The 21,752-nt window shown below is 39.6% G+C and overlaps 3 protein-coding genes across 3 annotated transcripts; 1 reads left to right on the forward strand and 2 right to left on the reverse strand.

Moving 5' to 3' along the window:
* Positions 1-152: 152 nt before the first annotated feature.
* LOC146515603 (uncharacterized) lies at positions 153-4,086 on the reverse strand. The gene is made up of 2 exons (XM_085164896.1): positions 2,939-4,086; positions 153-2,841 (listed from the first exon to the last, which is right to left on the reverse strand). Exons 1-2 carry the CDS (start codon positions 3,266-3,268, stop codon positions 1,723-1,725), a joined length of 1,449 nt encoding a protein of 482 aa, XP_085021022.1. The 5' UTR covers positions 3,269-4,086; the 3' UTR covers positions 153-1,722.
* A 2,520-nt stretch (positions 4,087-6,606) lies between these two features.
* On the forward strand, positions 6,607-17,425 carry LOC146515604 (uncharacterized). The gene is made up of 16 exons (XM_085166137.1): positions 6,607-6,853; positions 7,573-7,679; positions 7,786-8,000; positions 9,676-9,732; positions 9,827-9,919; positions 10,029-10,115; positions 10,205-10,315; positions 10,540-10,707; positions 11,073-11,163; positions 11,243-11,349; positions 11,453-11,653; positions 11,744-11,875; positions 12,276-12,354; positions 12,451-12,641; positions 12,741-12,761; positions 13,363-17,425. The coding sequence occupies exons 2-16, from the start codon at positions 7,604-7,606 to the stop codon at positions 14,353-14,355; spliced, it is 2,622 nt and encodes an 873-aa protein (XP_085022263.1). The 5' UTR covers positions 6,607-6,853; positions 7,573-7,603; the 3' UTR covers positions 14,356-17,425.
* Positions 17,073-21,450, reverse strand: calub (calumenin b). The gene is made up of 7 exons (XM_085166138.1): positions 21,336-21,450; positions 19,941-20,183; positions 19,530-19,723; positions 19,253-19,419; positions 19,088-19,148; positions 18,720-18,919; positions 17,073-18,331 (listed from the first exon to the last, which is right to left on the reverse strand). Exons 2-7 carry the CDS (start codon positions 20,159-20,161, stop codon positions 18,227-18,229), a joined length of 948 nt encoding a protein of 315 aa, XP_085022264.1. The 5' UTR covers positions 20,162-20,183; positions 21,336-21,450; the 3' UTR covers positions 17,073-18,226.
* Between the last annotated feature and the right edge of the window lie 302 nt (positions 21,451-21,752).

Consider the following 21,752-nt stretch of genomic DNA (forward strand, 5'->3'; position numbering starts at 1 on the left):
AAATCACTGATTTATTAATACCTTAATTAAAGCAAATAAGGATATTTAATCATTCTCATTCTCTGCTGACATCCAGTGGCCATTTCTGTCACAGCCGTACAGTTTAACACTACAATCAGGGAGGTCAAACTCATTTTACACTTGGAGCCACATTTATTTTATTTATATAGCACTTTTAATTACAACAGTGGTGTTGACCAAAGTGCTGTACAAACATACAAATTACACAATAAAATAACACACAATAAAATAGCAATATCAATTAACATCAATGACAAATAGCTAATGACAAATATTTAAGTACATGACTCTCATGCAGTATTAAAAGCCAGTGAGTAGAAATGTGTTTTAAGATAGGATTTAAAAAGGTTGAAGGTAGGAGCCTGTCTAATGTGAAGAGGCAAATCATTCCACAATTTAGGCACCACGACCGCAAATGTACGATCACCTCTAAGAACCAGCCTGGACCTTGGTGTGGCCAAGAGCAAAAGATCACCTGATGTAAGAGCTCTAGGGGGCATATAAGGCTGTGCACATACAGTGCACTTTAATCTTAAGTTGTCCAGGCCAGAAAAAAACCCTTTCTGTCAATGTAAATAAGTTTAGCTCCACATATAGTCCCTGTAATATCTCAATATAAGAAAAAAAAGTGCAATTTCAGCTGGATGTGTGTGTTTTACTACATGTTAAAGAAAGGCTGTTCTATTTAATGAAATAAATGTCAAAATGACTCTCTGGGCAAAATAAAATGTGTAAAATTATAGAAAAAGGTTTGGTAGCTCTTTGTCCCGACTATCGTGCCATTATAGAGCAAAAAATATTTTAGATGTCCTATTTTATTGATTGATTGATTTTTACTTTTTATTTATTTTACTGTGGACAAATTGTAATCAACTGAAACTTCGGTTACAGAGATTGGAAAACACAGGAACTTTTCTGTCATTTAATTGTTCATCTATTACTTGGTGTAATATGTTTGCTCCACAGTACTGAGGCACTACCTACATGTATATGATTATGCCATTAACTAGAGAACAAAAGAGCATATCTTATATTTTGTCAGAGGCATATCAGCCTAACATTAGATAAACTTATTTTAATATTACAAACACTAATACTAATATCCAGAATTTGTCTCTTATATAGAGACTGGCACCTCACATGTGCCAGTCTGACTGGGGTCATTTGCTGGATGGAAACTGTCCCCCTGGGCCATACACTGCCTTTAGTCTACTCAAAAATAATTGATAATAGCAATAGAAAAAAAGAGTATGAACACATATATTTCCTGTCCTGCAGGTTTTAGATATCACCCTGGGTCAACAGACCTAAATGATTAGTTCATTACCAGGCCTCTGGACAACCTCTCAACAAGACATGTTGAGCAGGTAATTTAGCCATTTAACACTAGATTTACTAAACCTGCGCAAACTTGCGTAACGAATTACTGGCTTTTTTATTTTCTGGTGCAAGTCCCGAGGTGTTAATCACCCCTGCTGAGATTTTCACAGGTCGTCAGCTCGTTTCGCCTCCAGCTTTTGTTGTGCAAACCACCCATTATCCTTGAGGCCTGGCACATTTGCATTTGCTCACTCAGAGTTGCTCAGATCCAAGCCAGGCCAAACCTCTGTGTTACAACCTTCAGAAATTCCTGCCATATCGATACAAAGGACACACATTCACAATATATGGGTACACAAGTCTGTTTTATTTCAAAGTGTTTCAAACTTTACAGCGTTTGCAGACCCAGTGTTCATCATCCCTGCATTTGGCACAGGTGAATTTCTGACATGTTGCACAGGTAAACCTGCTGCGATTCCTGTTGCAGCTCTCTTGCACCTGGCACTGCGTTGTCTTTCCAGTCCCTGGCACAGCAGCTGCAGCAGCTTCAGCAGCCCGTGCTAATATTTCCTTGTGCTGCATGAATCGGCAACGAAGTTCCTGAGCTAGAAGACTCAGAAACAATCTTCTTTTGCCTGTCCACCCTGTACATGCCTTGTACAAAATGTAGGCATTCCCAGCCGCCAGGTCCAGCATATTGTAGAAAACTGCTACTGGCCACCTGCGTGTTGCTGCTCTTATGGAATACATCCGTGCAAGTTGAGGAAGTTCACGCCGGACTTTATTCACCGTGCCCAGTAACGTTGTTTTGCGCTGCAGCAGTCTGTGCGACAGTGACAGTGAAGTAAAGAAATTGTCCGTTGTGACGTTTCTCCCATCATCCAAAAACGGCTCCATCAGTTTCATGACCACGTTCTCTGCCAGCCTCTCTCCCTTCTGACGACTGGGGTCCTTTCCCAAGTAAGGAGATGCACTGCAGACATATTTGGTGTCCAAGTCCGTGGCCATCCAGAACTTGATCCCAAATTTGTCTGGCTTGGTTGCGATATACTGTGTGAATGGACAACAAACCTTGGTAGGGAACAGTTGTTCATCTATGGTCATGTGTTCTCCTGGAGTGAAACTCTTAGCACAGTTCTCGTTGAAGCGTGTCCAGATGTCGGAGATCGCCGCAAATTTGTCTGTTTTCACCCGTTCTGCCCGCGTGTCTTTGTCATCAAATCGAAGGTGTTGCATAATTGAAATGAATCTATCTTGGGGCATTGTCTCTTTGATTACTGGCACCAGAAATCTTTCTGACCAGCAATCCACAATGGCACCAACGGGACACATGATTGCTCTTACAAACAGAATTGAAATGAATGCCATCAGTTCATGAACTGACAAATTCCAGTGCGGCTCTGTTCTGCGGGCTTGATGTACCGTACACTCTCTGATGGTGTGCAGCATTCCCACATCTAACAGGCAAAGGAAGCTTTGGAGCACACTTGTAATTTTACGCTGTCGGAAGATAAACAAATAGAGAATGGTAAATTTACATGAACCTCACTCTAAATGGGTTTATATAAATATCATATGTAATATGGCAGTGACAAACCTTAGCAGACTCTGTGGGTCCAGCTTGAGCAGTGAAGCACGAACGATTTGCTCCTGCACTGGGCATTCCATTGTCCTCCTCTACCCACACAGTGCCTTCTTTTGCCATGTGGCTCTGGCTGGGCTTCCCAGTACCACGGGGCCTCTTCCGAGGAGGCATGTTGGGTTCTTGTTCCGTCTCCTTTTCAGATTCTTCTGAGGAGGTATCAGTGGCCTGCTGGACAAATGAAACCTCTCCCCCATCAGAATCTGCTTCGTCCATTTCCTGAAGCAAGGCCCAAGCCTGTTGCGCAGACAGGTTCTTCCTGCGTGGCAGTGATACGGAGGCCATCCTGATGAGCGTTCTCAGAAATGCGAAGAAGAAATGATTCTCCCTCCTGGTCGGTCTGCTTTTATGCACAGCACTGTGCTGTAGTCAAGCAATGCCACTCCTACACATACACAAATCTCTCCTGGTTGGGGGAGGGTGTTTTGCACAACAAAAGCAGGAGAACAATGGAGCTGAAGGCCTGTGAAAATCTCAGCGGGGTGCTAGCACTAGAATTACTGAGCCTTTTTTTCCTGCTGTAAGTCCCTACTACTACATTTACTAACCCTGTGCAAATTTGCGTAAATTCCCTGAACCTAACACCTCCTAGCACCCTGCTGAGAGGCCTTCAGCTCCACTGTAGGGTTGTAAACACAGATTTTTCTCTTGCCTTGGATCTGAGCTACTCTGAGTGAACAAATGCAAATTTTCCAGGCCTCAAAGATAATGGGTGGTTTGCACAACAAAAACAGGAGGAGAATCGAGCTGATGACCTGTGAAAACTTCAGCAGGGGTGATTAACACCTCAGGACTTCCACCAGAAAATAAAAAAGTCAGTAATTCTAGGAGGTCTTACCAGTAGGTTCAGGGGATTTACGCAAATTTGCGCAGGGCTAATAAATCTAGTAGTAGGGACTTGCACCAGGGGAAAAAAGGCTCAGTAATTCTAGTGTTAAATCAGCTGTGTTGGATCAAGGACAAATCCACACCACAGCTCTTAAAATCATGTCTTTATGCGAGTTTCTTTATGAGTTTCAGTTGGCAATTTTTTAGTCAGGTGTTCCTGCTCTGAAACTCTGATCTGCTACTTGTCCACTTTGCCTTTCACTTATTATTACATAGTGATATATAGTGCACATAGGATACAGATTAAACAGTCTCTGAGTCTGTCACCAAACACATTTCACATCAAATCATCCCAAAAGGTGTGTGTACACACTCCTTAATTTTATTGTTTGGGGGGTTCTGGGTATTTTTTGTTTTTTGTTTTTTTGCATGGGTGTGCTGAGACAAGTGTCTAAAGATATGAGGTTTAATCTTCAGAAGTTGTCTTTTTACTTATTTACCTCTATAAAGCTGTTTTGAGTCAAAAACACAATAAAATAAACTTACTTACTTACAATTTTACTATTGAGAGAATCTAAAGCAACACAATTGCACAATTATAAATGGTTTATCCTCCCCTTAATCACAGCAAGTATTTAAGTCTATTACAAGAAAAATACACTCATTCTGAAAAGAAGCAAATGTTTGGGTACTTTAGCTTTGAAAGTCAACTCTTTGACTTGCCTCCTATTTTAACCACATCTCTGCTGACATCCAGTGGCCATATTCAGTCATGGCTGATGAGATAAACACAATATAACCTTTTTTGATCCGGTTTAAGTCTTTTGTTGATATTAAATGAATATTCTAAGTTATTAAAACACACTAATACGATTGAAAGCTTCTAGGAACATTAATATGATATGAAAAATTATTGTGATATAGTGATGTATAGTGCACATAAGATACAGATTAAACAGTCTTGAGCCATTTTTTCCCCCTCTGAGGCTGTCACTCAGGGCTTGACTGGCCATCGGGCACATTTCGTTTTTATGGGCCGATGGGGTTTTATTTCTTTTCTTTTTTTTTAACGGTATACATGAATAGTGGTGGATTGGCCAGTTGGTCATGATCGACTCTGGACTGGACCAATTACAGCCGAGGGGGTCGAACTTTAAAGCTGAGGTGAAAAGGAACGCAATTTGTCCCTTACTACTTCAGCTAGAAAGTTGCTAATTCAATCATGAAACTGATCAATGATCAGCTGATCGGTTTTTCTCTCTGCGCCAGGAAGAGGAAACCGGCGGAGGTCACGCTAAACAACAGCAGCACGTTTAAGCTTGATCAGCTGTTGTTAGAATTTATTTAATATTACTTTCTAGTATCAGCTGATGTTTGCTGGAGCCACAGCTGTAAAGCTGCTGGTCATGATATCCGTTTGGATATGTGATGAGAGGGAAACATGAAGATGAAACCAGAAGATGTCCTTATTGAATCATCAGAGCTGAACAGGTGATGGAGAAACAGGTTTACCTTTTAGGTGACATGAATGAGTTGAAGGGAAGTTATGAACTGTTTCTGAGAGACAAATAACACCAGGATCCTTTTTTTACGTAGCAATGTTTTGCCAGGGGGGCAGGTAGGGCATTAACAGGGAAAGGGGGCCACAAAGAAATACTTTTCTTCCTTATTCTTATTTAAAATGTCTAGATTTTAATAAATAATTATCTGAATCTTGCAGCCAAAGTTTTCATCTGATGTAAAATGTATAGAAATCCATTATTGTATTCAGTAAATATTAAGTCTAGTATATATCCTTGTAAGTTATAGTATTCTTTCCTTTGGGAAGGTACCACCTGTGCAGTCTGCAATTCTGTTGAAGAAAGATGTTGAATAAGTACTGGAGAAAAATACTAGATTTCTGTGCATTTGTTTTATACATGCATTAAATTAAAATCGGTTTTGTCAATTAAGCATCTTGAGGCAGAGGGTAGGGGAGTGGTTCCCTATTTTTTTTCTTTTGTTTTTTTTGCTGGGAGTTGGCAACCCTATTAGTTAAGTATATGTAATTATAAATTATGTTGTTATATATTTTTTCTAAGTACTGTTTAGAATACCAGAATAGGGAGGATGGTGTAGGTTTAATTTTATTATAAAGGCTTTATGGCTTTTCCTATAATACCATGGTGGGCCGGTCACTAGTCAAAATGCCGAGCTGATTTTCTGTCCCAGTCCAGCCCTGCTGTCACTAAAAACATTTTACATCAAATGATCCCAAAAGGTATGTGTACACACTCCTTAATTTTATTGTTTTGGGAGGTTCTGTTTTTCTGTTTGTTTGTTTTTGCATGGGTGTGCTGACATAAGTGTGTAAAGACATGTAGGTTAATCTCCAGAAGATGAACTGCTAATCCCTTGTCAGGGTCTATTAGTTGTCACACATTAATTGCTAATTGAACAAATCCAGCAGGGACGAGCTGTATTGCCAAAGAAAATGTTTAGAATCTTTTAAAAATTTCTAAACTATCTCATAGCCTGAAATTTAAATCTATGTATGACCATCCTAGACCTAATGTACTAAACAAAATTATGTTCTTGTTATGCTCTGTAATACAGGAACAAACTGACAGCTGAGTTTGCCAGACACAATGTCTATAAAGGTAAAGAGTCTCAGTCTCAGAGTATCATACAAATCTCTTGAATTCACTTGTGACCCCAGTCTCTGACCTCATTGTCAGGTTCCTGTCATCTCTAATCTCTTTGGTGTTTTCCTCTTTGGCCAGGTAAGCCACGCCCTCAGCCTTTAGCCTCTGAGCTGGCATTTATCCCTGGACACACATAAGCTGCTGTCTGCTTTTTAATGTATGTGGGGAGGGCGGTGTCAATGTGTGTGTATGTGTGTGTTTTACCTGTTGCTGTCACTTATTTTTATTTTTGAAAGCGTCTTTCTTAACCATGTTTGGTGGATTTTTGGGGTTTTGAGACTCAGACATGCCACGTCCATCAGAAGTCAGGAGGATATGCAGACTGACCAACTAGCTTCAGCGGATTTGACAACAACAGGTCAGTCCGCCGAAGTTTAGCAAACAGTGTGGATGGTAGATCAATCTTGATCTATAAAACAAACTGTTCAGATGCGTGTGTAAAGGCAGGCTTCTGTGTGTTTATTTTACTTCATATAAGCGGTAAAATTGTTATTTCAGTGGGATGTGCTCACAGATCCAAACAGTTACTCAAGAGCATCGCAGACCCACAGTTAAGCTATTTGGTGGTATAGTAAACAAGGTCAAGGTAGAGATGCTGCTAAAAAAAAAATCCCAAAAAAATTCCAGTGATTCCTTAAGTCTGATTTTAAAAAAAGGGAGTTGTTAGTATTTCTGATATAAGACAATGTAATGAGAACACTGATGAATAGTAAAAAATTCTTTAGAAATCCCCGATACAGGAGGCATGTGAGTATTACCAGCACTGACAGAGTAGAGTTAAGATTACATGTCTGCAGATGAACTGGGAATAAAAGTAAGGAAAGCATGTTAGAGAAACATGTAGCTAACTATTACTACTACTATTACTATTACTAGTCTGATCTTTCTGATGGAAGAAACCCCAACTGAAACCCAATTTAAGTTTATTAAACTGGATTTATAAGGCAGAGTAGAGTGTATTTGTGTTTGGGTATCATGTCACACTCTTAACCTAAAGAGAATCACTGAATGTGACACACTAATAACAATAACTATGTTTAGTTAATTGTTTTTTGCTCTTTCGCTGCCTTGACTCAGGCAGAACTGGCTCCTGAGTCCTAACCCAGGAATGGCCCTCACTGGACCATCTGCCAGGGCTCCAGTCTTCTTGCTGCTGGTTCTCTTGTATCTTCGCACAGTCACAGGTGCAACCACCTCACAGTCAAGCCAAAAGCTTAAGTTATAGGTCACACTTAATGAAGCTTTAACCCCCTGTCTATGTGTTCAAGTGTGTGTTTGTGTTTGGCACAGGAATGTCAGGCTGGGGTGGATGTTTGGACGGCCAGAATGTATCTGCAGCAATCAAAGAAAACACAGTTTGGGGAGAGATTGTTGCTGAGTTAATGGCTGACACCACAATGGAGGGAGTGCAGTGGAGCCTAATTGGAAAGGATGCACATTGGTTTTTCTTGGATGGAAGCAACATCCGGCTCAACACGTCAGCTGACCGGGTGCTTGACAGAGAGGTAATGGCACTGATAACGGAGCTGTCTACAAAGCAGAAATATTTAGATGTGTAATTTACTTTTTGTAGTGGCCTTGAGCCACACTAAGGAAACTGTATTTGGAACAAACACATGTTGAACCTCACTATCTCCTTCTTGGCCCAAACCCAACTTCTCTTACTGTCATCCTCTTACATCATGGCAACTGTTAATGGGTCAGCTAGATTATCTCTCTCTCACAGACTTCAGAAGGAAGAAGCTATAATATTTATAATACATATAACCCCAACAATCCTGAACTTAATAAACAGAAGGAAATGGGTTGATCTGTGAACAAATGACATGATAGCATCACACAGTTGCTGCAGATTTGTTGATTGTTGTACATCTATGATATGAATCTATCTATGATATGAATCTCCTGTTACACTAAATCCCAAAGGTTCTCTGTTGGATAGAGATCTGTTAGCTGTGGAGGCCGTTTGAGTGCAGTGAATGCACTTTCATATTCAAAAAACTAGTTCGAGATGATTTTAGCTTTGTGACATGGTGCATTATCCCGGTGGAATCAGCCAACAAAAATGGGTATGCTGTCGTCACAAAGGGATGGACATGGTCAGCAACAATACTCAGGTAGACTGTGATATTTAAACAATGATCTGTTGATACGGAGGAGACCATATTGTGCCAAGAAAATACCCCCCCCACCATCACATCACCATCACTAGCATAGATTACTGGATCCATGGTTTCATGTTGTTTTATATCAAATTCTGAATGTCACAGCAGAAATTGATAATCATCAGATCAGGCAACGTTTTTTCCAATTTTCTGTTGTCCAATTTGTTAAAACTGTGCAAACTGTAGTCTCCGCTGACAGATATAGGTGTAGTCTTCTGCTGCTGTAACCATCTGCTTCAAAATCCAGCATGGTCTGCCCATTCTCCTGTGACCTCTGGCATTAATAAGGGATTTTGTTTTCTTCTTTTTTATTGTTGATGCCAGACCAGCCCATCTGGCACAGACAACCATGCTGTGTTCAAAATCAATTAAATCACTTTTCTTCCCCATTCTGATGTGATTGGCTCATTAGTTTGTATTTACAGGCAGCACCTAACAAAGTGGTCAATGCACAAATCTCCACATATCTATGTGTTTATTTTAAATATGCAATTGCTGCAGTGAAAGAAATGTTATAATTTTATACTTTATAGCATTAAGTTATCCAAATGCAGACCAAATCTAAGTTATATATTATACAAATCATTATAGAATGGAAAGACTCTTTACATATTTAATAATCAACTCAAAAACTCAACACAAATCAGCTTAAAAACTATGATTACAACAAGTCTATTCTTTTAAATTGATTTAAAATCCCTTTATACAAATTAATGTTTGATGTTATTAGACAGGTATTGAGTGCTCACATGACTCTTATGTCCTGTTTACTGAATAAAGAGAAATGGCCTAAATTAAGATTTGAAAAATAACCCTGAACATCAACAGAAGTACTAACCAGGCCCAACCCTGCTTAGCTTCTCTATAAGTGTCTTTGATGGACTCTGGTTACAAAGTTTCTGATTTGGAAAGGGACTCCATTTGAAATGTGTTGTTTTGACAGCTATGTTTAACAATGTTATCATATCACTGAATGAAAAGCGCTGCCTGTCGCCTCTTGTTTTACATCTTTTAGGCACTGGGACCTATCCTAATAGCTGAATTGACATGTCATGAGGACGGCATCCTTCTGGTACACTGTCTTCCATCATATTACTCATAATTCCTCTTTGTATCATTCCAGATTCAAAGCTGAATATATGTGTGTCTTTTTGCTGTTATTTTAGAGTGTTTACAGCGTCCTGGTGAAGATTCTTAATGAGAATGATAATTCACCTGTGTTTGCAGAAAACACAGTCCAGACTCTTATTATCAGTGAGGTATAGTGCTTTCAAAAATACACGCACGCAAATCTCTGCATGTGTATATTACAATAAAAATTCCACTCCTGCTGCCTCAAGTGCTTCTCTGCCTGTCTGTGTTTTCAAGCTGACTGCAGTGAATACTGTGGTATTTACTGTCCAGGCCACAGATGCCGATAATGACAACATCATTTACTCAATTGACCAGGCATCCGTAAGTTGTATTTTTCTACCTTTTAAATAAAAATTGGAAGCATAAACAAACAATTTATCATTGTTTATGTATTTGTGTGTATTCCACAGCCTGATGCTGAATATTTCAAAATTGATCTACCAAACAGTGGAGAGGTGGTGCTGGCCAAGCCTCTAGACTATGAGACCAAAACTGTGCTTACTGTCACCATCTATGCCTCAGTATGTACATTTATTTAATTTATATTTCTTTAATTCTAATCACGTGAGTAATTGTGCAAATATATACATGTGTTGCTAGATTGTTTTTTATCCCAAAAAATAAAATAAAAAATACAATCAAGATTTGATTCACTGGTTCTCCTGATTGTAAGACTGTAAGAAAAGCTTCACTGTATTTCATGCTTCATGACCAGTGTAATATATTTGACTTGTCTTTATTTCAGGAAATGAACACTGCTGAGCACTACAATATCAGCACCAGTACCACCATCACTGTCCAAGATGGAGATGACCAATACCCACAGTTCCTGCCCTGCACGTGGCTTTTCCAGGAGACTAATCAAATCTGCACCAGCCCTGTGTACACGGTCAACGTCACTGAGGGGGAAGAGGTCAGGTGCTAAACCCTCCCTCACAGATGGCACACACATGTCATCAGAGCTACACAGTGTGTGGCTATCAGTCGCTCAGAGCTTGGTAAACGTAAAGCTGACAAAGTCCAAAATGTTAGTTTTAGCAGATCAAAACACCCAAGATAATGCTCTGAGCTTTATTTTCTTAAAAAACAAAACAAAGGATATTAAATTTAAAAAAAAGCTGAATTTCCTTTATTTTTTTATTTAGATTCTATCAAAAATAATTTTATGTTATCTGGCATTTTTATAATTCCCTGTCACAGTTCAAACAAGACTCAGATCCAGTGGCTGGGTTACTACTTTATTAGAGCTGATTTGAACAAATATGTATAATATTGCAGGACATTTTGTTGGACTTTTCTCCTGGTCCTATTCATGCAGTGGATGGAGACAGAGGACTCAACTCTTCACTGAGTTACACCATCCTGTCAGGTAAGATAACCAGCAGCACAAATCAGTATTTAAAAATGTTCTGTGTTTGTATCTGTAACTGGGTTTTTCTGGGTTGCAGGAGATGATGATGAACATTTCACGATGGACAGGCTGACAGGTGAGACGAGGCTCACTCGAGGGGTGAGAGACAGGCTCATAACTCCACTGCTGTGTCTTCAGGTCATGGTAAGGCTCAAACACACTGTAAGTGGCAGGTTTAACATGTATGACGTCTTCTTCAATACCAATCTTATTACTGTGGCTTTTTGTCTCTATGTCATTCACCCAGGCATATCAGGATAACGACCCCAGGAAGTATTCTGTTGCTACAGTGTTCGTCCGAGTTCTGGCAGCGAACCAGTTTTCTCCAGAGTTTGACAAGCCTGAATATCGTGGCTTTGTAGTTGCAGGAAAAAGTCCAGCCTCTCTGGTCGATACTTACGGTAGCAAAGCACTAGTGCTACATGTACACGACCAAGATTTTAACCAAGTATGCACTGTGACATGCACAGATACAACCATGCTGCCGATGGTCAGTGCAGTCTGTAATGCGTCACCTTTTTTCTCTACAAACTCACAGGGTTTCAATCCAATGATCTACTTCACCTTCAATCCCACATCCAATCACACAGACATCTATCAAGTCACACAGGAGGGTCTCCTGATAGCCAAGACCAGTGAACTCAAACCAGAACAGGAATATGTTCTGGAGGTGAGCCTCGAAACTGTACAGGCTACAAACCTTATGTTGTGTTACTTACATTTAGCACTTTTTAAACATTGAATTGAATTGAATCATACATTACAGAGAATTTAAATAAAGTAGTATAAAATAGTTCATATATATTCAATAACATTGTCTTTGTATACTAAAATTGTAGAAACACAGTAAGAACTGGTGGGGGGAAATATAACCAATATGTAACAATGTAAAATTGATTGGCTAAAATATTACAACCAGTGTCTCCCTGTAGTTACTAATAACATAGGCGAGTTTATATTAGGTCTATGTGAATCATGTTTTCTGTGCTCCACTTGCCCTCTGTCTTCCACGAAAGTCTCATAAAAGATGCATGTAAATAAGATAATGATGTCATTAAAATACTTTGCAGGTTATGGCTGTAGATCAGGAATCAGGTGATGCCACGTTTGCTACCGTAGTTGTGGAGGTGTTACCTGAAGGGCAACCAAGTAAGGTGACCCATCTGCACACGTGTATACACTGCTGATTGCTAATAATCCTGCAGACTAAAACAGGCTCTTCATGTTTTACTTTGTTTGCCTCAGTCCCCTATGGTCCACTGCGAGGTGATCACGTGATCGGCTGCACAGTGGGCAAAGCGTTGTTTCTGAGCATGGTGTTTATGACTGCACTTGGATGTGTCCTGTCTATACTGATGTGGCTGAAGAAGAAACAGAAGGGAAAGAGAGGCCCATTGGAGAGAGGCTGTGTAGCACAAGGCAAACATCCCAATGTCGTAAGATAATTTATGACTAAAATGTTTACTAAAATTAAAATTAACATTGTTTTATTTGTCTGAATGTGATCCAAAATATTCTGGCATTTACTCCCACAGAGCTTACGGTGGTTCCAGCTGGTGAGTGGCCTGTTTGTTTGTTTGTTTGTTTGTTTGTTTGTTTGTTTGTTTGTTTTAGAGTTATCTGTATCCTCACCATATTTTTTTTCCTTTAGTAAAAACTGCTTGTCCTTTTAATGTTACTTTTATAGCATATTTATCTTCTATCCAAAACCAACTAAGGGATTTAATTGCAGTTTTACATCTGAACTCTTCTAATTCTGCTAAAAGTAAATGATCAGGTTTTACCAAACTGAATAAATAATAAAATTCATGTAAATACAAGATACAACTTCCTCACTAGTTCCAAAATTTCCAACCCCATCTCATGGCCTTCATCTGCAGATTTAACTCAAACTTCCTATTAAAGAATAACACGCACAAAAGGCGTGGTCAAGAAATGTCACATGGACCCTGTTTGTCGAATCTACTATTTCTAATGTTAAAGTTTATACAGTATTTGAATATTCAGAGGACTTTATAAGTCTGTGAGACTCGAGGGCAATCTGCATATTCAAATAATCTTGCTCAGGATGATTTGCTTGCACCGTCTTTGTGTCTCTGTGCAAAAAGTAGCTTCATTCCTCTGTGTGTTGATCTGATGAATGTAATCACTCCTCAGATGAGTCATCATAATACTATGCCACAAACAGAGGAAGTACCCTACAGCAGTGAAGAATATGGAACTTACAATTCTTCCTTCAGCTTTACTGAAAACCCAGGAATCTACATCCAACATGGATGTACCCACTGTCAAGAACCGACCCCACCCACAGATACAGCTGTACCTGACACCAGCTCCATCCCCACTGAAACTGTAACCTTTGACAATAATGTTTCTACACCAACCAACATATCTTGCATTTCGCCCACTTTTACAGCCCCTGCAAATGTGAGCCCAAGAGATAAAACTCAGGGTGCTGCTCCACCCAACAAAACCCCTGGTATCCCACCAGAATCAAACTCGGAGTCTATTGAGGAACAATCTAACATCAGCCCAAGCCCTGAAACCGATGATGCTGATACAACTCCACCTGTAGCATGCCCGGATATGCAAACAGGCTCCAATGATGATCTTGTTGACGCAACAACTAGCCCCTCCTCTCAATCCAGTATTCCATTCAGTCGTACCCGAATCGCTTCAGCAGAAATTGACAAACCCTTTCGTAAATCTCGCGTGAAGACGCCCTCATATTCGCCTTTATTGTCCATCCCCAGGCAGACAAGCACACCCCCACCCACCCCAGAGGATGTCCCTTTAAAAGCCACATTGGTACATATAGATACCTCTCCCACTGAGACGCCACCAGAAACACCAGAGCGAACGGCGGTAGCTCTGAGCACAGAGGTGTACCAACCCTCTACGTCACTGGATGAAATAGAATCAGAGCGTCTCGACGGGACAGCAGACAGTAGCAGTCATCCTGAGGAAAGAAGGGCATTGACAAACTCGGGAAACACCCAAGATGACCGCAGGGTGGGGGAGGATGATGATGGTTTTCTGGGAGATGAAGATGCAGACAAGAACAGTGAGGATGAGTTAGAGTCAGACGAAGAAGAGCTGCTGAGAGTGATGGCTCGTTGTAATCCCATTTTTATCACATTTAGTAAGTGATGTCACTATGATTTCGCAGGCGGGCGACAGAAGATGGAGCAGGTAAGACGAAGATGGAGAAATCATGGAGAAACAAAGAAGCACTAAAGGCTGGCTCTGCTGTTCTGAAGGCATAAATGAAGACTGTGTGTATACACAGCGCACTTGAAGGGCCACGTCAAAAAAGGCCTGCATGTGTTTGCACTAATAAGCTACAACATTAAAACCAAAGTGCAATGTTCTCCTTGGAAATCCTGAATCCTGTTGCTTTGATGGTGCCACTCACCCAAATAGTTGCATAGCTGCAGATTAAGGAAACCTATGCAGTGAGATGGCACTCCCCGGCAGCAGTGGCCTCCTTAAGCAGAATGATGCTCACAGAGGCTCCCACAAACATGACAAAGAGGCTAAGTTAATGACTTGGACTCTTCACATACTAATCTTACTGAACATCCGTGACGTACCGAAGACCTGGAGTCAATTTTTCTGAATAATGTTTTAGTAACACAAGAGGAACCTCCATGATATTTTGACACATGGTTTGAAAGTTGTGGCTTATTAGTCTATATGTAAAACAACATGTAACGTGTAACATGTAGCATGAAATACACCATGCTGATCCATTCATAACACATACAGTAGTCATAGTCTAAATAAGATAATAAGGATACTATGAAAATGCAATACAAATAAAGAACACACTGTTTTAAAACAAATGTTAGCATAAATTGAGATTTTGTTGTCCAAACATTTCACACTAACAACAGAACCAAATATACGAGTTTACCCTGAATATGATGAAATATGTGAAATATATTTCAAAAACATAAATATACACAAATCTCAGTGAAAAGCTGCTAAAATTCCATCCAGACTGAATATGGGGGGTCGGTGGTGTCACAAGCAAAATACTTGCTGTAATATCAGAGGACTATGTAAGGCTAACATTTAAATCCACAGGGATAAATGCAGCTCCAGTTTATGTACATGTTGTGGCAAAGAGCACAACACATACTTGATGATGATCGTTTATCAGTAATCAGAATGTTCAAAGGGATAATCACAGAAATGTCTGATTTTCTGGTCACATTCCAGTCAGTGACGTCTTTTTGCAGCTGTTAAAACCCCAGCAGCTGCCATCACATGACACGAGTACAAAATCTACATTTAAAGTCACAGTGCAAAGCACAGCCACATTTGAAAAGCCACTTACCTGTGCATCTAAGGTTCCACAGCGTTATGAATTTTGATGAGAAGAGATTTACACTTATGAATGTACTTACAGCATAAAATTAGTATAAAATATGTGTACATTCATCACGGAACATCAGTTTGAAATCAAAGAGAACAGGGGAGCACATGTTACAACAGGCATGGACACATCTGAAGTTTTAATCTCTCAGTATTTCAAACACCGAGTGCCATCAGTACCCAATCTGTTCATCTACTCTTAAAGGCTCCATTCTGATGGACCTTTTCAGATCTATGTCAACATACACTGCATGTCAGTGGGAAAAAAGCCAAGGAACTTCTATAGATCTTTATCAAGCCACAGAACAGGAGAAACTATTTCCTGGTAGGAAAACGGCTTCATAAACTGTGATGTGGGGGGGAAGAAAAGAAATTCTACAACCACAGGGACTCTTCCTACGGTTAGCTATACTAAATGCTCTTTTAATTTAATTACAGAAGCTACTCGAGCACAGGAAGCAAGCTTTGAATTTTCCAAACAGTATTTTAAGGACTTACTTGCTTTTTCTGATTTGACAGGACAAAACTCGTTAGAAAGAACTGCAAGCACAGCATCAGGCAAACACTCATAAACTGGTTGATGCAAACTCTACAGTGAAAAACGCTGGTGGCAGCCTCGGGCTATTGGGCTACTTCAGAAATAAAGGCAGGTCAGAATTGGCCATAGTTTAACTTTCAGCATAGCGTGTCTAAAGATATGGTTTCAGTTTTTGTCGTTATGGGCCACTGACAGATGGTTATAGACACTAGAAATCTAAAGATACAAAAGGTGAAAGGTTGTGCATACTACTGATTCTTCCTTTAATAAGTTTGTCAGTGTAGCAGGCCAGCACTCAGTCTTGAATATTCTGCAGATAAATCCTGTTCTTCTCACATTTTTATACATCAATGCAGGATAAAAAAAAAAACATTTTTCTGTAAAAACTTCAAGGTTAAGGCTCCTAATGAATAGCATCAGGTAAGTGAATGTGAATCTAAAGATCACAAAGACCTCAAAAGAAAAAATTGTTAATATTCATCACGCCCTATTCTGAATAGTTTGTGACTTCGCTGCATTCATTAAATACTGTGTGCATTCAGCTCAGTTCTGACACTTTTGTATATAAAAACACCAACATTGGTATTATAGTGAGCTCAGAAGGGAAAATGAATGTCTGAAAAAGAAGGTGGAAGGAAGACAACAAGCAGGTGAACATTCTGAACTGTGTTTTTCCTTCACTGTTAATACAAGTGCTGATATTTTTCAGCTTCCACTTAATATGATGAAATTTTTATAAGATTATTTATTAGGAATGTGAAGTTTGTAGAAGACATTAACTGAGCAATTAGTATGTTTAGCTTTCCAGAGAATAGCTGTTATACAGCAGAAAGCTTCTGACAGCTTAACCAACACAAAAGAATAAAGAAACCAAAACACTCCTTTTTTTAATTTAAATTTTTATTGAGACTTTGTTCTCAATCACAAAAACTGGACCTGATTGTTAGAGTGCTCACTTTGCTGAACAACTTATTTACAGTAAAGTCACTAGTGAAAGGCTGTTGCTGCAGTGAGCTTGTAAAAAAAAGTCATATATAATACCATAAAAATTATTAACAGTGGTTATAAATGCTAGTAGTGATAGTACAAACATGACAAACATATCTGGGAAAGAAATGTTGAAACGTCATTTTTTTCTAAACTAAATTGCTTACAAAACAGGACAAAGATTTTGGTTGGCACACAAATTAGTTCAGCTGAATCAAACAAAAATGTAACAATAAAAGCAAAAAAAAAAACAAGTCATCAAGAATACAAGTAAATATGTACACACGGATTCACATGCACGCACACGCACTCACACTAATGAGGTGATGAGATAGAAGAAAGGAGGCAGCATTGAGGACGAAGCATCCATCAGTCCCTAAATTCATCTGTATTCCTTCAGCTAACACGAAGCACCTCGGTTGGGATGTGCAGATTTTGTTAACGTGGAAGGTTTAGGCCCAGCTTAGCAAACAAAGCCTGGTCCAACTGATGATACTGTATTGCACTCGACCAAATGGTCTCCATTGCCACTGGAATTCAACATATACCTCCTTGTTACAAACAGCTGTTACTCCAGCATCACCATAATATGAATAAATGAAAAACAAAGTACAAGTAAAGTTTAGTTTGAGCCCAATTACAGCGCAATGGTACAAATTCTGCTTTATGTTTCAGTCTAAAGCACTACAGAATGACATGCTGTGACAAGCTACTCTGTAGGCTACAAAATAAAACTCTGTTCCATGAAGCATTTTGCAACAAATCAAGGCGATGCAAAGAAACTGTCTTCTCAAAGAAAATAATATCTGATTGAGAATATTTGTCTTTTACCTGACATGGGCAAAAAAAAAAAAACGTAGTGTATGGAAGCAGAGCAAAGGCCGGCATTATATATCCCAATCTGAGGCATTGCTTAACATGAGCTCACACTGGCCGATGGTGTGCAAGTTGCTTAGAATGTTAGTGTGTGTGTGTGCGCAATGGGACACATTCAAGAAATCAAATAAATTATTGTCTGTGGCGTTCAATTAGGCGAGCTCATCTTGTTTAAAAAACACTCCACGGCTAAAAGGTGGCACACAAGAAGAGCACACAGTCTTTGGAGGCAGGCGGATTTTAGAACTCATCGTGTCGAGTCAGCGCCTCCCCGAAGTCGGTCGCCTGGCTGCCCACAAACAGGTCATACTTATCCACAATTTCGGCTTTGGTGAGACGACCATCCTGACAAAAGAAACACAAGAAACCATCTGCTATAGGCATTCAGTTTGTCCTATATGTTTGAACTAACACAATGGTCTGCCTTTCAAGCTATTTTAAAGGCCTCCAATTGAGTTTTGATTACAGATACACCAGTATTTTCTGAACACTGGTATGAGCTGATCATGATCTCGCTGACTGGTCTGGTCTCGACTAGTGTTTGGGATCACAGTTAACAATTTACTAGGTCAAGTCAATTTTGCTACATATTCAAAAACTTAAAAATTTTCTAACCAGTGTGGGCATGAGTCCACTTTCACTTTCTATACCTAAACTCACGGTGCAGATAAAAGTAAAGTCACAAGGAACAAAATGAAAGAAAGAAGTAATTTTGACATTTTACAGTACTCACTTTGTCTGCATCAGACTCATAGACCAGATGCTTGGCCTCAGCCTCAGCGTGGTCATAGTCACTGGGCAGGATCCAGTCTCTGGTCTCCTCCTTGTCCATCTTCCCGTCCTTATTTTTGTCTCTGAATTCAGTAAACTGCTCCCTCTCAGTCTTCACCCACTCAGGTTCTGAGGTGTCTCCCTCCTGGTTGTACATGTCTCCTAGACCACAAACAGACAGGAACACATTGAGTGATGAAGCAAGTGCTAGAAATGCAACGTGGCCTATAAAATATAATAAAACTTAATATGTGTTGGTTTGCCTCCTCCAATCACCAAAAATCGTGTGGTACAAACTAATAATGATGCTGGTAGGCTGTCAGAACTCACCTATGTACTCATCCAGGTCAATTAAGCCATCTCCATTCTTGTCAATGTCTTCCATAGTTTCCTTAAAAAAAAAAGAAGAAGAAAAAAAAAGTACATAGTGAGAAAGGATAAGGAAGATATCCAGTTGGTTTCAGTATGTAGCACCTTTGTGAGTGTGTCTCTCACCAGCACTACGATGTCTTTCATGTGGTCATACTCCTCAGGGTGAAGGAAGGCTGTAAACTCCTCCTTGTTAGCTTTCATGTCATTGTCCTGGTCAGCCATTTTGAATCTCCTCTCATCACGAGCCATCATCTGCCTGTAACTGAAGCCATCTTCAGGGTCGGGATCATCTGCGAGTCAGAAGACACAGCATTTTTCAGTGTGAGTCCAAGAGTGGCAAAGTACATTTGTCTATAAAAATAAAGCTAACGTATGAAACGAAAGTTGTCTGCCTGTGTACCCAGAATGTATCCATAAGTGGCATTCTTGTATTCCTCCCAGGACACCACGTTATCCCCGTTGAGGTCATGACTCTTCCACTGTCGATCCACATCATCATAGATCCACCTCTTCTGTGCGTGCTTGATCCACTTCTTCATTTCCTCAACAGTCACGTAACCATCTTTATCCTCATCTATACGCTCAACCAACATGCTGGAAAGAAAGAGCAGAAAAATTAGAAAAGGTTCATTTTTTCACCCCTAAAGTTTTGTCATCTCAGATAAGCATGATCAAAACAAAATGTACCACAAGAATTACTTTTTCAACCAATTTTGGGATTCATTTGTATCTGCATAATTCCTCAAAGTATTCAGGTAATTACAAACATCCCCCAATGACTTTAAAAAAAAGCAGAAGACAGTGTTGTTACCCGAGCCTCTCCTTGCTCTCTTCTGGTGTGAGCTGGTCAAAAGTCTTAGCCTCTTCCTGTCCCAGAAAGGCTTCATGGTCATAGTCAAAGTTCTCCGTATCATCGTGCTCTCGGTTGCTGAGAGGTTCATCGTGGTGCACACGTTCCTTCTTGTCTGTGGGTTTGCTGGTGGCGTAAACCACGCAGAGAGCAAAACACATGATGAGTGGCCGCAGCTCCATCCTGTGCACGTACAAGCACCGTCTAGATCAGGAGTTTGGAGGGGAGAAAAAAAGTCACCAAAAAGCCATTGTCATCCTCCTAAACCCATTTCTTTATCATGGCATGAAAGCATGCAGTCATTACTAATCCTGTCTTTTGATTTCATTCATTCATTGCTGGTTGCCAGTATATGACTCAAAGGACAGCCAAATACCACAAGTACTGCTAATCTTTCACAGCTTATGCAATCCTTTATTTGTTCTACTGCTGCTTTCTGGAAGCTGGTGTTCCACACATTGTTATTACCATAATCTACTCGACAGTTCCCAGCATATTACACAGTCACTCCACACAACAAAGTATTAAACCAAAACATGTTAATGGAGCATATGAAAAAAAAAATTCTCATACAAAATGTGATTTAAAATTGCTTTTCCCCCTTCCCCCCTAATCTAACTGCATTTTAATGGAGGTATGAATATGATGTCCACATCATGTTAAACCGACTCCTGTGAGTAAACCACCAGTAACGCTACAAACTAAAACATTATGCTCCTGAACAACGATTAATTACATGGTTATTGTCTTTTACTGTACGGCGTAAAGCTTGCTATACTTAATAAACTGGCAATTGAGTACAGATTTCTCTTCAAAACATGCTGCATGATCTTTTGCTCCAAACATCCACAGATTTGAGCTTTTAAGCACACTTATGAGGTTAAGCTACCTGTTCACATATCTAAAAGACAAGTTTACCAAAAACTTGCAAAAACACACCTAATAACGGTTTTACAGAGTTGCCGGGTTGCTATCCCATATATTCTAATTTTTGGTCATTTTATCATCCTGTGATCAAAAAAGCTCACCATTATACTGGCTTTAGCGTGGCAAGCGATATAATTTTTTTTTTTTATCTCGACAACTTAAATCTTGCCTTTTTTGTATTAAAGTTAGAAGCAACAGTTTGTGACCGTTATTTCTAAGACCGTTACCATCCATACCAAGGTGAGGCATTAATAGCAGACTGGCTAACCCAGGATACCGCTAGTTTTTCCCCCTATTAGTCTTGCAATTTAAAGCGCTCAATGCGGATAAGTCAGCACCATCATAACGGACCACTTTAAGTCACTATTGGAGAAATACACTTTGCCATATTCTTTTAGAGATTTTACCTAATTTATTTTGAGTACTCACCGGTTTCTTCTACAAAGTTCGTCGCTGTAGCCTTACGTCCACCCCTCGGAAACACACCCATGCACTTCCTGTGCTAGAACAAAAATCAACCAATCAGGTTACGAGAAGCCGAATGCGATGTCGCTTGTTCATTGGTCCACTTCAAGAGAACATCGTTGATTGGATTGGCCAAGAACCGCCACGTCCTCAAAGGCGACAAAACATACTTCATTCATAAATGCCACTGTCAAAAAAGCTACAAAACCATCACTTATTGCCTAAACATGTTGCTTATTATTTAAATAAATAAATACATTAATTATATATTTTGTATAGTATTAATGTTGTTACATTTTATTGATTCCCAAGGGGAAATTCATCTGTCAAAGACAGAGGCTACAAAAATGAAGAGAAGCTTGGCTATTACATATTCAGACA

The sequence above is a fragment of the Neolamprologus multifasciatus genome, chromosome 7, assembly GCF_963576455.1.
Source record: "Neolamprologus multifasciatus chromosome 7, fNeoMul1.2, whole genome shotgun sequence".
NCBI lineage: Eukaryota > Metazoa > Chordata > Actinopteri > Cichliformes > Cichlidae > Neolamprologus > Neolamprologus multifasciatus.

What these genes read in the sequence shown, in the direction of transcription:
- LOC146515603 (XM_085164896.1), bottom strand. Translation starts at nt 3,268, where the DNA reads ATGGCCTCCGTATCACTGCCACGCAGGAAGAACCTGTCTGCGCAACAG. An exon ending in GACCCACAGAGTCTGCTAAG is followed by an intron (nt 2,842 to 2,938) that starts GTTTGTCACTGC and finishes ATCTTCCGACAG; the next exon opens with CGTAAAATTACAAGTGTGCT.
- LOC146515604 (XM_085166137.1), top strand. Translation starts at nt 7,604, where the DNA reads ATGGCCCTCACTGGACCATCTGCCAGGGCTCCAGTCTTCTTGCTGCTG. An exon ending in ACGTCACTGAGGGGGAAGAG is followed by an intron (nt 10,708 to 11,072) that starts GTCAGGTGCTAA and finishes ATAATATTGCAG; the next exon opens with GACATTTTGTTGGACTTTTC. An exon ending in AAGGCAAACATCCCAATGTC is followed by an intron (nt 12,642 to 12,740) that starts GTAAGATAATTT and finishes TTACTCCCACAG; the next exon opens with AGCTTACGGTGGTTCCAGCT.
- calub (XM_085166138.1), bottom strand. Translation starts at nt 20,161, where the DNA reads ATGGAGCTGCGGCCACTCATCATGTGTTTTGCTCTCTGCGTGGTTTAC. An exon ending in TGAAAGACATCGTAGTGCTG is followed by an intron (nt 19,149 to 19,252) that starts GTGAGAGACACA and finishes TTTTTTTTTAAG; the next exon opens with GAAACTATGGAAGACATTGA. An exon ending in TGACCTGGATGAGTACATAG is followed by an intron (nt 18,920 to 19,087) that starts GTGAGTTCTGAC and finishes TTTGTGGTCTAG; the next exon opens with GAGACATGTACAACCAGGAG.